The sequence below is a fragment of the Urtica dioica genome, chromosome 7 (assembly GCF_054948205.1).
Source record: "Urtica dioica subsp. dioica isolate 48M chromosome 7, U.dioica_male_clone48M_v1_H2, whole genome shotgun sequence".
In the NCBI taxonomy this organism is placed as follows: domain Eukaryota; kingdom Viridiplantae; phylum Streptophyta; class Magnoliopsida; order Rosales; family Urticaceae; genus Urtica; species Urtica dioica.
Window position 1 is genome coordinate 34,674,805 of NC_142762.1, and position 15,279 is coordinate 34,690,083.

Below are 15,279 nucleotides of genomic sequence, written 5' to 3' on the forward strand. Positions count from 1 at the left end.
ACCAACACGAATACTCACTACAACAACACCAGACAAAATCCTAAGATTGGGTCCACCACAACGAAGATTTACCAACCAAAAACCAGACAAAAATGACTCGATTGAAATAACCTTTTTCGGTCGAAATACGTACCATATTCAAGCATTTTTTTCTTTGGCGGCGGCTTTGCAGGAGCTTCTCGAACTGAACTCTTCTTCTTTGCCGGCGATTTGGCTTTGGATTTTCGAACCGGGGTCTTCTTCTTCGCAGTGGACTTCATTTTCCCCGAATCGCGTTTCCAGTTTTTTTCTTAATTTCGTTATTTCGATACAATTACATCGTAGCAATTTTATTAGGATATTCCTGCTATTTATCCAATTACATTTTTAACCTTGTCACGTGCTAAAAACGTGACCACACACCCAACGTCCGTCAATAATTTGTAACAGAAGGTCTAAGTTTGCCACGACGCAGGATTTTAAGGTTGGCTGTGTACGCTTTTCAAATTGAGGAGCACATTGTTACACGTGCAAGAGTTCAGGGGAATTGATGTAAATAATCCTTATATTTATAAATTAGAGTAAAAGCAAGAATAAGATAGAAAACACAATTTTATGGAAATGCGTAGATAGATACCAAATAAATAATAGATAAAAAAAATATTTATTTAATAATGGGGACTTTACCAGAGAGAAGAATTCCGTGAGTTCACGCAAGCAGTTGAGATCCCGAAAGGCCAATTTCAAGTCGAAGAAACCAAACGCCGTCGTTTTTACCCTCGGCAGCGATCGATCAGGATCTTCTAGGTTTCGCAGATGGACTTGTCGGAGTTATGGGCGATCTTCGGTCCCGGCGTCTCCGGCGCGATCTTCGGCGCCGGCTGGTGGTTCTGGGTCGACGCCGTCGTTTGCAGCTCCGTAACTGTCTCATTCGTCCACTATCTCCCTGGTTTGCTTCGAATTCTCAGCCACAGTTCTGGTGATTGTCAGGGCTTTGATTCCGTTTGTAACGGAGCTCGTTTTTCTTCTTTCCGTTTTTGTCCCAGGAATTTTCGCGTCCATTGCGGCCTTGATGTTCAATTGCGTTAATAAAGAAGATATCGATTACTCTCCCTACGAAGAAGGCGAGTGGAGGTTAGCAGTTCATTGAATTTTGAAATTTTGTTTCGATCTGATTGATGATGATAGTGAGTTAGGCTAATGATGGATTGGCATTGGCTAGGATTTACTTGGGGTTTTTGGCCAAATTTTCATGATTTTACTTTGCGCAGTGTGTGTATGTGAAAATTTAAGTTCTTTTATGTGTCTTTGAAGTATGGATTGTGCTAATTTTGGGGTAAAAGGATGAGACTAAGTATAGTAGAAGATAAAATGTGTGGAACGAGTAATTACAAGCTTCTTCGGTTACATTTTCTAGGTTTGGTGAGAGGTTGAGTGGTTAAACGCATAGCTTGAATTGATGAATGACTTTGGAATCTCCAAGAGACCGCCTAATGAATTGTTTCATGAGGAATAATATTTGTGCAGACGACAATAGCTCTTTGCTGAACCCGCAAAGATGTCTTTAACGGCACGGCATAAAAAAATTAACATTTCTAAAATTAGTTCATTAGCGGAGGAAGATTTTGAGCGGTCTTGAAATGCACACAGTGATGTTGGAGATTCCCAAAAGGACTGGATATATCAGGGGAAAAAAGGTCTGAATGCTGTTGTGTGTTCCTAAAACAGAATTTATATGAACAATTGCTGAAGGAAAAACGCTTCATTGTTGGGTTTATTTATTTATTTGTTATTTTTTAAGTGTAGAAAATTTATTAAAAATTAACAAGAAAGCTTCAGCTAGATTGAAGCAAGGTACAAACTAGATGGCAAATTAAAGACTTAGTTCCTAGAGTTAGCCTTCTGCTTTGTTCTGGGGTCTGGTCAACATCCCAGGTATTTTGAGAGGACAAGGGATCCTTGTCTCAGTTGCTCATAGAACCAAATTGAAAGAATGGTCATCATGCAAAAACGAATGCTGATTCTTATTTTGATGGCAATAGGTTGAAGCTTTGGCTTTTCTTTGCATATGTCGTGTCATTCGTTTCCCTAGCGGCATCAGTGGGTCTCCTGATCCAAGATTCCATTGTAACTACCGGCCCTTCAGTATGGACCGGCGTTGCGGGTGTTTTACAATGCGTGTTCGTGTTGGTCAGGTATATCTCAACTCTTACGACCCCACATCTTTTTCGTGTTACTCTGGATCATCATTGTCATCCTTTATTCTTTAAACTTGATAATTCCTTTGGTGAATATTTATAATTGGTGTAAAGTGTCAATTAGTAAGTACTGTGTTGCTTAGATTGATCCTGTAAGTACCCACAGTGGTGATTTCGGTACTTACAACACTGGACTGTGCTAACCCTGCTATTTTTTTTAACCATGAACTATTTCAGTGGATTGATATATTGGACTGCTCATTCCGAGTAACTTGGGATATGGCTTCGGAAACTGTTTCTCGGTACGAAAATGTGAAATCATATGGGAATCTGCTCGGCTCACTTTTTTACTTGTCATTAATTAGAGCCAGTACAGTTTATATTGTAAATGTTTGTGCTAACAATCCTGTTATGTTATTGCAATGAAATGTCAATCCTCTCATCCTAAATTCCCAATATTATGTGCCTATAAGTGTTGGTTTGGGATTTGTGACGCTGTTGATATCTTGAGAGTGGGCTTTATTATATTACTAGGTTTCGTCACGTGCTTCGCACGTGTTTAATTGGAATTACTGATCGGTATGTTTATTCAGGTTAAATGCTTTGGTAAAATTCTCTTTCAAAATGAATAAAAGGAAACTAAATAATGCATTCACCTTGGTTGTTTAAAAAGAGAATTCTAAATATCACGAGTGTGCAAAAGATGCAAGTCGGATGAAGAGGTTTACAAAAAACAAGTACCTTATAAAAAACTACCATATGAATATAGTTTTGGACAACGTCAAGAGTTTTACAAAAAAAAACCTACGATAACAACTTTAATTCAGTACAAAAGATATGGCACAAAAGATTACTACCTTATAAACATAGATTAAAAGGTTCAAAACCATTTTCAAAAGAGTTATTTGAAGCATGCTGTTTTGTGAGAGGATGCAGAAGATTCATCGTTTTCGTTGTCGGAGGTGTTTTCATGAACTCGGTCTTTCAGTTTGGTGGATTCAGCAATATTTTCAATATGCTGCCTTTTTTTGTCTTTGGCTTCATGAACTCGGTCTTCAATTTTGGTGGAGTCAGTAATGTTTTCAATGTGCATCTTCTTTTTGTCTTTGGCTTGATGGATAATATTTATGTCACTAATCTTGAAAACTTGATTCATTGTGTACTGATTTGTGTGGATGTAGAAGACGTGTTTGAGTAGTTGACGTAAAATGCTTTTGTGATTGCTTCTTCTGCTTTAAAGATTTTTTCAACATCATTTTTTATGAACCCTGATGAAGGAAAAAAAAAAGAGGTTAAAAAAACATATAATAATAGTAATAACAAGTAAATTAAGGTTCTGTTATGTCTGTTAAGCTTTGTAATTACAAATATATTTGTGAGAACTAAAAAGGATCAGAATTTGTACTTGTTCCAAGAGTTTAAATATATTCGCAGCTTTTCAAAAGAAGATTTTTTCAGCGGTGTGTCCAAAAGAGGTTGCGTCCAATGTTTGTGAGGCATCAGTTAGTTTTAGTTGAACGCGCAACCTGCATGGGTAAGATGAAATCATAAGAGCGTGTACACATTTTGATTGGATTAGGAAAAACAATTATGCATAGTACTCACCATGGGATGGTTTTGATTTTTTCAACTTTACAAAATTCGCAATTGAAGTATTGATTGTTTGGGAAGCCAACCTTTTTTTTGCAATTTGAGCATGCGGTATAGCAAAAACTTTGCTCGTAGTTATGAATTGATGTTGATGCTTTGATCCAGTAGCTTCTAGATTTGTTCTCTTATTTATGTTTATGGTTGAAGAAAAGAAAATTTAGTTACTATATTTAATGAAGAAAATATATTAACTTTTTTCATACCTTCATCGTGATTGTTACAAAATCAGCAAGTGTGAGTAAATCCTCTTCCTTTGGTGGTGGTGGAATTAATTGTGTTGTTGGAATTTTTTTTGTTTTTTTGCCCATTTTTTCAGAATGGATGCATTTTCCATATTCCTACATTAGAAGTTGAGTATTATGTAGGGTGTAGGAGAGAAGACATAACAAAAATGTAATTGTGCACATACCACAAGGCTAGTGCTTTAGCAATAGGAAATTCAAGATTTATATAAATGGTGCTCGAGGCTTATGTTGCTAAAACAACACCATCTGCAATAATAAAGATATTTGTTATTATAAAAAATAAACATGAAATATACAAAATAGTTTTAAAATATTAAGGTAGAATACCTTGATAATTTCTGGCTCTCAGATTTATTCCAGCAATGAGTGACCTACTTTTAATCGTAGCCGAAATTAAACTTGCTTCGTTTGTTGCAAAATTATTCCAGGCGGTCAATTTAATAACTTCAAACTGTTAAAATATACGTTTGTTAGTAAATACAGTAAGAAGGTGCAACATATTGATATGAGCAAAAAAAAGAACCTTTGATCGATCAACGTTATCTAGCAGAAATCGGTATTATTCTTCAACTCTTTTTTGAGACACATATTGCATCTGCATCAGAAGGCAAGATTAATAAATAAAAAAATCTTGCAAAAAAAGTTCTTTTGATTGATTTAGGAAGAAAAAAAAATACTTAAATCTGTTGATGAGTGAAAGAAATCCTTGCATGACTCAAGTGGAGTGAAGACGAATAGTTTTTCAACCATTGCTATATTGTCTTCTTTGATTTCTTCAATGACTTTGTTTTTTCTGAGGGTCAAATGGTAATCACACTCATACAATTTGATATTTTTGCTTTTCCTTGCTATATTTTTGCTTTTCTGGATTGATTGTTGCATTTGATATTTGATACGTTTTCCCCAACTCTAAAGTTTCTTGGTCGATGTTCTGATTGAAAATACTTCCCCGAATTTTGTTTGCCTAGAAATTGTAAAATTTTGTTAGGAAGATTTTTATTCCATGATCAGATGCCTTGTAGTTATAGTTTCCAAAATCGTTATATATATATATATATATATATATATATATATATATATTGTTCAGCATATTAAATTGTTGGATCACAGAAAAAGTTAGGTCTAATAAGAAAATAAATAATTGAGGGTTGGGCAAAACAAAAATAAATAATTGAGTGGCCAACTTGCCTTGATTTTTTTTTAACTCAGTGATTGGTTGTACATACTACATACAGAAGCTGGTGTATTACCCAAATTGAACTTTTCTTCTAGAAAAATTGACTAACTTTCTAAAGTTTAAGATTACTTGTTTATAACTATAACGTTACTCCAATTGTACCTGGTGTCAATGTTTAGTCTGAGATGTTAATTTAGATTAACATTCAATAATAAAATCTCTATAAAAAAAGGTGGCATGCATGTAATTAATCAAGTATATATTCCTCATGTCAGAGTACTCTTCGATCTCTCATGGTTCTATAAGTATCAGGTGTTTAGTTTAGTCTCTTTAGAGTTTCTAAGTGAAGTAATGTTGGTTAGTTAAACTCTTTTAATATATATTATGCATATTACTTTGATGCATTAATACCATTAACCACCCTAAGTTTTCTAAGTAACGTATATGAATATCATAAGCTTTACATTTTATATTAAAAAAAACCTTCAAGTTTTTACTTGGCTTAACAAATACAAAAAACCCTCTGTATTTCTCTTTGTGATTCAAAAACTCTTATATTCACTTCTATTTTTAAAACAATATTCAATCTTAAGGTTGATATTAAAAATGAACATCGTATTAATATTTAAAAACCCCTAACTAATAATATTTTTAAAATAGAAAAAAAACATTATAAATTTCACCAATAATTCAATTATTTATGGATAACATAGCAGAAATAAACATTTTGAACCTTATAAATTAGATAAACTTTAAATATCTTTAGATTACAAGTTTCTAAATATATAATATAATATTAATTTTGGCTATTTACAAATATTTGTGTAGAAATCAACAATACTTAAGGTTAAATATATTTTTAAAATAAAAAAGTGAATATAAGGGTTTTTGAATCACAAAAAGAAAAACCAAGTTTTTTTTTTATCATTAATTGAAAAAAATTAATTTTTTTAGGATATAATGTAAAATATAAGGTATTATTTTGTAACTTGGTCAAACTTTAGGGTTTTAATGATTGATATTTTCGCTTTCATTAATGACATGCGATAGTTTTCTCTTAGTCAAATTTTCTTTAAATTTATTAGTTTACATATGATAAAAAAAAACTTAATGGCAAAAGCGGCAAGTGATGTGTACATGGTTTATATAGTTACCTTGGAATCAATGAGAGTCATGTTTTGATGTTTTCTTCCAGCGGTAATGCTTTTTTTTTTTTGGCTTTGTTTTCAACCACAGTTAGCTTTGTTGTTCATGTTTTGTCTGCCGGGTTCAATTATGTTATTAGCTTGCATGTTCTATCACTCCCTTTGGCCGTCTCTTCGTTGTTTGCAGTGCTGTGGGACGACGCCAAGCTGTAAAAAAAAATACTGTTATAGTATCATTACGATCATATAGGCAAAAGAAGAAGCTACTTAAATAATGAAGATGACACAAGAGACATTGCAAGAGTGTTCATGCATCTGTGTAGATCATTTATGTACCTGAATGATGTTGATGACATGGTTCTGTTAATTTTGTGTAGAAACTTTGAAGGTGGGATGGTAAATGGTGTTATAGGAGATGAGTTAGGACTATTAAATGGGGTTATTGGCTCTTATATATTTAAAAGATATGGTTTTGTATGTGCCAATCAGATTTTGGAAATATTGTATACGAGTTGGTGAATAAATGTAGAGATTTATTGACATATGTGCACAAATGAAAGTTGAAGAGTCAAATGATAATAGTTTATAATAAGTTACATACAGATGTGAAAACGGTTCAGATCTCAAAATACTAATATTATTGATATATATTGTATTATTATGTGTGAACACATTTATCGCCTCATATTATTACAATTTCCTTTGTAGAAAAAATAACGCAGGTAAAAACTGCTTTGATCGGACAAATCACAAGAAAATCTATGACAAAAGAATTAAATTTTGAAATTAACCAAGCAAAGATAATATGGCATAGAATTGTTACATCCAATTTCGCACTTTCAGATTTTATGGCATCAAGTGATTGCTGCAACTCCTTTACTATTGTATCAGCCTTAGCGAGCAAAGTCTACAAAGAAGAAATATCTTAAATAAGTACGAACAAAAAAAAATAATCCAATCTATTCGTGCATAGACTCTCCAAAATCAAACTAATGACACGATAACAACAAATATAGCATTGAAACAATGCATCGATAAGAATTCACCTTCTCGCTCAGGAACAAGCGCATTGCCTTGTGGTACAATAATTGCAGCGGTCCTGTAGATAGTACCTATAATCCATTAGTAGAGCATGATTTCAACCTATGTTTGCTTTAATAGGCTATACATTTCTAATTAATTATAGCTTTATTAGGTGATGATGTAATTAAAATATGTAACGCTAAAGTTACACAGAATTTAAAAACCAAAATGTTTGCAATTGGACAACACTTAAACTGCACTTTTCAACAAAACGATCCCCACTCCAACAGCAATGCTACCCCCAATCAGCGGATGTGAAGCCGTAACAAGAACAGCCTCTGCACAAAAAGATTGAAAACCCGTTATCTTACTCTTCAAGTACGACCAGATTATATATTAAAAAAATCAGATTAAAAGGTTGATCATATAGAATAGAATAAAATACGGAAGAAAGAAACCTTTAATCTTGGAAAAGGCAAGGTCCTCATAAGCACCAAACTCGGACTTGAGATCTTCTAAAGAGTCCTACATCCAAAATTCCAACTCTAAATAACAAGTTCATACTCTGTCTCAAATCAAATGAACAATAATAGAGGCAATGCTCAAACTCAATTAGCAACAACTATTAGGGAAACTATAGAGATTTCAGAAACTTACGCGCACACAATTAATCAAAACAAATTCCTCAACTTTTCATCTATTTATTTTTCTTTCATTTATTACATTCAAGAGAGAATCAAGCAAAACCCAAACCAAGCTTTGTCCTAGTATAAAACACTAACTTGTTTTTACCCCCGTCCTAGTATAAAACACTAACTTTTTTTTACCATTGTCCTAGTATAAAACACTATAACTTGTTTTTACCCTTGACTTTTTCTCTCAGCCCGAACAATCGAGACTAAGATTTTATCTAATGCTGAACGAAATTCACTTTTGAGGATAAGTAAATCGGTACTTACGAGAGTCCGATTGAAATGAGCCGAGGAAGTGGAGAGAATCTGGCAACTCCGCAATCTCGAGCGAACCACAAAAATGAAAGCCTTTATCTTGTTATGGAGAGAAACAACACGTGCCTAAAGCCTTCAATTCCTCACATATTCACACCACCCACCTTTAGAAAAACAAAAGAAGAGAAGCTCAAACCCTAGAATCTCCAACTTTAGAATTCGAATGGGAAGAGAAAAATAAGCTCATCATCACAATCTTTAGTTATAAATTCACATAAATTTTGGCCAAGTCTTTTGGCCTCTAAATTGACCTGCAAATTAAACTCATTATTTACATCATGTATGGATATATATTTCATTATTTACAAAGATATATATTTCAGATTGATCCTAGTCAAGACTACAAAACCACTCAAAGAAGACACTAAGTATTAATTACATTCGTGAAGCAACCTCACATACAGATGAATTCCAATATTAAACTCAAACACTCTCTTACAATAATTCTTTTTCATATACAAATATATATAGATGGAAGGAAGGGGGAACAACCATGATTTGTAGAATAACCTACACAAAAACCCCCAAAAATAAAAAAACCCTAAGTTTTTGGTTTATGACTGTTCGTTTGAGCTTCAGATTTAGTTTAACTTTGTTTAAACTGCAAGACTTTTCTTTAAAAGGATTATAGAAGATTTATTTCCGAGGAAAAGAATATATGAATTTCATTTTCTTAGTTGCAGTGGGTTCAGCATATCTCTGCTCTTTAAGCCATCAACAAAAGAAAAAAGAGAAAAAAAAAATGAGAAAAGAGCAAGATTATTAAGAAGAATAAGCAGATTTGGTCGAGATTCTAAAAAAAAATATTTCACTTTTGGTTAGTTGAATAGTTTAGCGATGTCTGCTCTTTAATCCACCATAAACACTACAAGAAATACAACATTTAGCGACGAAACTATTAGCGACGACTTAATCGTCGCTAATAAATCGTCGCTAATCACCATTTTAGCGACGATAATATCGTCGCTACTTCTTTGGTGCGAAAAATATTAAAGTTTGGCGGCAATGATAATTAGCGACGACTTTATCGTCGCTAATTCTTTTTTGTCGTCGCTAAGTTCGCGGGAAAATAATTAGCGACGATAAATTCGTCGCTAATTATTTCTGAATTCATTTAGCGACGAAAATATCGTCGCTAAATGTTTTCGAATTTTGACGAATTTTAAAGAGGGAAAAATCTCTCCCATTAAATTAAAACGAAATGATTTAGCGACGATAAAATCGTCGCTAAATATTTGAAATTTACTAATAGCGACGATTTAATCGTCGCTAAATGTCTGGTTAACGTAAGTTCATTTAGCGACGAAATGAAATCATTTAGCGACGATAAAATCGTCGGTAAATGTCTTTAAATACCAGATCGCGACCCAGCTTCCCCATTCGCTCCCAAACCCTAAAATTTACATTTCTCTCTCTACTTTCTCCCTCCTCCGCCGTGTGCCTCGTCCGCCGTGTGCCGCCGACGCTCCTCCGCCGTGTGCCTCCCCGGTAAGTCTCTCTCCTCACTACTTCTCTCTCTCTCCTCACATCTCTCTCTCCCATTGCAACTCCTCATCCGCCGCTCCTCCGCCGCTCCACCACCGACGCCGCTCCTCCGCCGCTCCGCCGCCGACGCCGCTCCACCACCGACGCCGACGCCGCTCCCCTTCTCTGGCCACGCGCTCTCCCTCTTTGTCCGATCGGTAAGTTTTTTTTTTAAAAAACTTTATATATATATATAGTTAGTTATAGGATTAATATATATTAGTTATAAATTTATTAGTTATAAACTTATTTATATATTAGTTATATATTAGTTATATATGATTAATATATATAGGATTATAAACTTTAGTTATATATTAGTTATAAATTTATTTTAATTAGTTATATTTACATCATTTATATTTTTAGAATTATATATTTGTTATAAATTTTATAAATTATAAATGAATTAATTAGTTATAAATGAATTATATATTTGTTAGTTTATATAAAAACAATTAGTTAGTTTATGTAAATTAAATGAATTATGTAAACAATTAGTTAGTTTATGTAAAAACAATTAGTTAGTTTATGTAAACAATTAGTTTATAAATTTTATAAATTATAAATGAATTAATTAGTTTATTTGTTAGTTTATATAAATGAATTAGTAAAATTATGTAAAAATAATTAGTTAGTTTATGTAAATTAAATGGAATTATATTTAATTGTTGTTAGAAATTATTAAAAATGTGATGGATTATGAATTTTAATAATCGAACCACTGAGGTTGGATTTATTGTTAGTTTTAGGATGTTTTTATGCAGCTTTTAAAGTTAAAGGCTTGATGCCGGGTTGTTAAGTTTATAGGGGAGGTTCTGCCGAAATTTCGGTAGGATCGATCGTGAAATTATAAAATAAAATCCGAAAACTACTAAATTTTGAAATGTTCAATCTATAGGTAAAATGAGTTATCCAAATAGGAATTGGATAATCGAGGACCAACGTTTAAGCATTGAGTTTACGGCTGGCATGATAGAGTTCATGGCAATGGCCCGACAACACGTAAATGTCGAAGGATGAGTTAAGTGTCCATGCAAGAGGTGTAACAACGTGTTGATGCAAAAAATTCCTGATATAGAGAATCATCTCTTTATCAGAGGATTTAAGAGGAATTACACGAGGTGGAACTTTCACGGGGAGGAAGAAGATGACGTAATGCAGTATCAGACGGAGTACAGAGGAGGAGGGATGTTTGATGCTGTACACGATATCTTAGATAACAACGACGTAGACGGTGACGATGACAGTATTGACCCGAATGCAGAATACCAGAGTGGACAGTTCGATGACCTTTTCAGCGACCTGAACACAGAATTGTGGCCGGGTTGTACGGAGTATTCGCCACTCTCATTTGTTGTCACGTTGATGCATTTGAAAGTGATGAACAAGTGGACGAATAAGTCGTTTGATCAGCTACTGAAGGTACTGAAAAAATCTCATCCGATCGGCAACACGATTCCAGAGTCACACTATGAAGCAAAGGCGAAATTGCGTCGATTTGGTATGGGTTACGAGTCGATTCACGTCTGCAAACACGATTGCGCGTTGTTTTGGAAGGACAACGCCAATCTAGACGAGTGTCCAGTTTGTAATGAGAGCCGGTGGCTCAAGAAAGACGGTGGAAAAAAAGTAGCGCATAAAGTGTTGCGCTACTTTCCACTGAAAGATCGACTTAAGCGACTGTACGCGAATCGGCACACAGCTCTAGAGATGCAGTGGCACGAGAATGAACGCATTAAAGAGGATGGTGTACTGCGACATCCGGCAGACGGAGCAACGTGGAAGGAGATCGACCGAAAATATCCCATGTTTGCGGCAGAACCGAGGAACGTCCGGCTTGGACTTGCCGCCGATGGTTTCAACCCATTTGGTGACATGAGTTTATCGTACAGTATGAGTTTATCGTACAGTATGTGGCCGGTAGTATTGGCTCCTGCTATTCGTCCTTTTCTGGATCGAACAATTCGAGATGCCATAATAGAGCTCTGCAACTTCTTCAGACTTATTTGCTCTAGAACGCTGGTAATTTCAGATATTGAGAAGGCGCAAGAGGATGTGAAGCTTATATTGTGTAAGTTGGAACGAATTTTCCCGCCTGATTTCTTCACAATCATGGTTCATTTGGTAATGCATCTACCGGAGGAGGCAATTAACGGAGGTCCAGTTCATATGCGGTGGATGTATCCATTTGAGAGATACCTTGGAACGCTCAAGAACTTTGTGCGTAATCGAGCTAGACCAGAGGGTTCAATTGCCGAAGCCTATGTTGTAGAGGAAGCATTGACATTCTGCTCAAGGTATCTAGAAGGCGTTGAGAATCGTTTCAACATGCCCCAACGAACAGACGTCGCGTCTAACTTCGAAGGTGTCGAACGGGAGTTATCGGTGTTTCAGTCATCAAGTTGTCGGCCTTACGGGAAGATGACCACGATACGCTTAGATGAGAATATACGATTGTTCGCTGAGTGGTACATTTTACGAAATTGTCCCGAAATTGACGATTTCATGAGGTAAATGAGTGAAATAAATGAACTTGAATTATATTTATACGAAGTGATGTATTAAATGAACATGAATTTTATTTCAGTGAACACATAGATCTCATGGAATTAGAAGGTCGGCCAGATGTTGAAGAAGCGCATCGACTTGAGTTCCCAAAATGGTTTTGGGAAAAGGTATTTGACTAATAAACTCAAAGAATATGAGATAACTAATAACCGACTCGTTAATGGTTGTATGTAGGTATTTCGCATGAGCCAAGACGGATTATCCGTTACCTCCTAATTATATGCATTGGCATTGGGACCACATTTCGCACCACAGACGTATCCGTGTTGTGTAGTGAACGGAGTTAAATTTATCTCCCGTCAACGTGATAGCAGAAGAACGACTCAGAATAACGGGGTATGTGTACCAAGTGAAGGAGGTCACGACTTCTACGGTCAAGTAGAAAACGTCATTGTCTTGACGTATCAGAACAATTGTCGCGTCGTCTTATTTCAATGTCGTTGGTTCCGTGACCAAGATCCGAGGAAAAGGACACGCAACGACAATAACATGACAAACGTGTACGTGGAAAAAGAATGGTACAAAGACGAGCCATTTATTTTGGCAACTCAAGCGAAACAAGTTTTCTACTTGGAAGATAACTTGAATGGTCCTGATTGGCGAATCGTCGAAGAGTGTAATCATCGAAATGTGTGGGATCTTCCTGATATTGACCTCATTCTTGGTCAATCTTCGTCTTCAGTTCAGTTGTCAGTAGAACCGTTAGATTTAGATTCACTGTCAACGCGTCATCAGTCTGCGATACCAGAGCCCGTGAGCAACGACGCAGTGAACTTGTTGGAAAATATTGAAGAAGAAGAGTTTATCGATGACGAAGAAACTGAGGACGAAGATTTGATGGAATAAGATGATTTGTCAGACGACGATGATTGATAGTATATAACGTTTTTCATTTACTTACTAAATTAACTGATTTAAATCATTACGAATGCATAACTAAATAAATTTTGTTTTGAATTTCAGATGGCTGCGGCTACAGGAGCTGGAGGCAGCGGAGGCGGGGATGACTTCTTAGCCCCGTCTCCCGAATTATTGCCAGTCGGCGTCCGTACGTGATGGTGTCGAAGAAGAAGACGAGGATATCGAACCGGCCGTGCGTGGGCCGACGGTCGGGCTTCGATCTGAGTGTGCACGGCGCCCCGAGGTGAAGGAAGTCGTTATTTATAACGAGGAGTTTCAGTCGTTCTTGCAGCCAAGCGCGAGATGGATCCGGATCTCGCGACGTTCGCGAACACGCTCGGGTTGGTCGTCCGAGACAAGATCTCGCCTACGGTCCCAAGGTGGACGACTGCGAACGTGGGGCCGGCGAAGGAGGCCGAGATCCGAGCAGCGATTCGAGACAAGTACGACATTCGAGTCGATGGTGATGCAACCGGGAAGAATAAGGCGATTGTCGATGCGGTAATCATTCGAGACGCGAAGACTCATCTTCGCAATTGGAGGCATACGTTGCGGTCATGGTTCGACATCGACTGCAAGAGCAGCGTACAGGTCGCGCGGTCGCTGAAACCGAAGACCGTTAAGCTCGACACCGAATGGTAGACGCTGATACAACGATATACGAGCGATGAGTTTAAGGTAATATCGAATCATTTACGTTAATCGAATGTTTATTAAACGATTTGTTATTTACTTGTACGTTTACTTATATTACAGGCTATACAAGCGAAGAATAAGGCGAATCGCGCGAAAAAGAAGACGAAGACTCGACAGGGGACGATTGGGTTCTCGACCCACCGCATGAAGAACGTAAGTTTTATGTTTATATGATACATCAAATCGTTAAAATTATCTAACACTTGAAGTTTTGTTTTACATGCAGAAGAGCGCCGAGACAGGCGCTTTCGAAAGCTTGTTTGCGAACTACAAGCGCCAACATCAGTCCGACAAGTCCGAGTGGCTGACTCCTGAAGCCTCCGCACGTTATGTAAGTTTACATTTATTTTTCTGATTTTCCGATTAATAGATACTAACTAGTTAATTATATCAGGATCGACTGGTCGATAGATTCAACACGTTGCGAGCGGAGGCTGAGCAACAAGGAGCGGACGTTGATATTTCCGTCCTAGAGCAGCAGGCGATCCGCAATATTATGGGTTCGTGGTCTGATCACTTGACCGGCGTCGGACGTTTGGTGCCACAGGGAGCACAGATGGCGGCTGAAGTTGCCGAAGTCTACGGTAGTTCGGAGGCTGGGACGTCGCATCCAGGATATATCTCCCAGGAGGTGTTCACGTCGACCATCGCCTCGTTCGCCGAGGCAATACAAAGTCAGGTGCCCGGCCTCAACTTGAGCTCGTTTATGCCTCAATTTCCGCAGAGTTCGCAGCACGCTCCGTCATCCCACAACCAGCAGACTCCGACGGCCGGCGTCCACACTCCGACGGCCGGTGTCCACACTCCGACGGGCGGCCAGCAGAGGACTCCCGACGCTAGCCAGCAGACGACGCCCGGCGGACCAAGTCAGTCTACTCCGACGCTGCAGCCTGCAGAACTTCAGCGCCAGCAGAAGAGCGTTTCTCGTCGAGGAGGGGGAAAACGAGCGGCGGGACGACAAAGCAAACGTCGCGACTAGTGGTTTATTAGTTGTTTTGTGTATTTATTATTTACATATTTCTCGATAACCGAAAACGTACGTACCCGGATTTTATATAGTTGTTGATTTGGATGATATAATTTAGTTTTTATTTGATTTTTCATTTTAGAATTTCACAACAAAAAAACCGTAAAAAATAAATAATTAACGACGAAAAAAAATAA

At 36.8% G+C, this 15,279-nt stretch overlaps 1 protein-coding gene across 1 annotated transcript; it reads left to right on the forward strand.

Annotated features, from left to right (window-relative positions):
- Positions 1 to 631: 631 nt before the first annotated feature.
- On the forward strand, positions 632 to 2,619 carry LOC149391038 (transmembrane 50A-like protein). The gene is made up of 4 exons (XM_089618670.1): positions 632 to 928; positions 1,026 to 1,113; positions 2,022 to 2,174; positions 2,415 to 2,619. Exons 1-4 carry the CDS (start codon positions 796 to 798, stop codon positions 2,446 to 2,448), a joined length of 408 nt encoding a protein of 135 aa, XP_089474796.1. The 5' UTR covers positions 632 to 795; the 3' UTR covers positions 2,449 to 2,619.
- The last annotated feature ends 12,660 nt before the right edge of the window (positions 2,620 to 15,279 follow it).

What these genes read in the sequence shown, in the direction of transcription:
- LOC149391038 (XM_089618670.1), top strand. Translation starts at nt 796, where the DNA reads ATGGACTTGTCGGAGTTATGGGCGATCTTCGGTCCCGGCGTCTCCGGC. An exon ending in ATTCGTCCACTATCTCCCTG is followed by an intron (nt 929 to 1,025) that starts GTTTGCTTCGAA and finishes TTTTTGTCCCAG; the next exon opens with GAATTTTCGCGTCCATTGCG. An exon ending in TGCGTGTTCGTGTTGGTCAG is followed by an intron (nt 2,175 to 2,414) that starts GTATATCTCAAC and finishes GAACTATTTCAG; the next exon opens with TGGATTGATATATTGGACTG.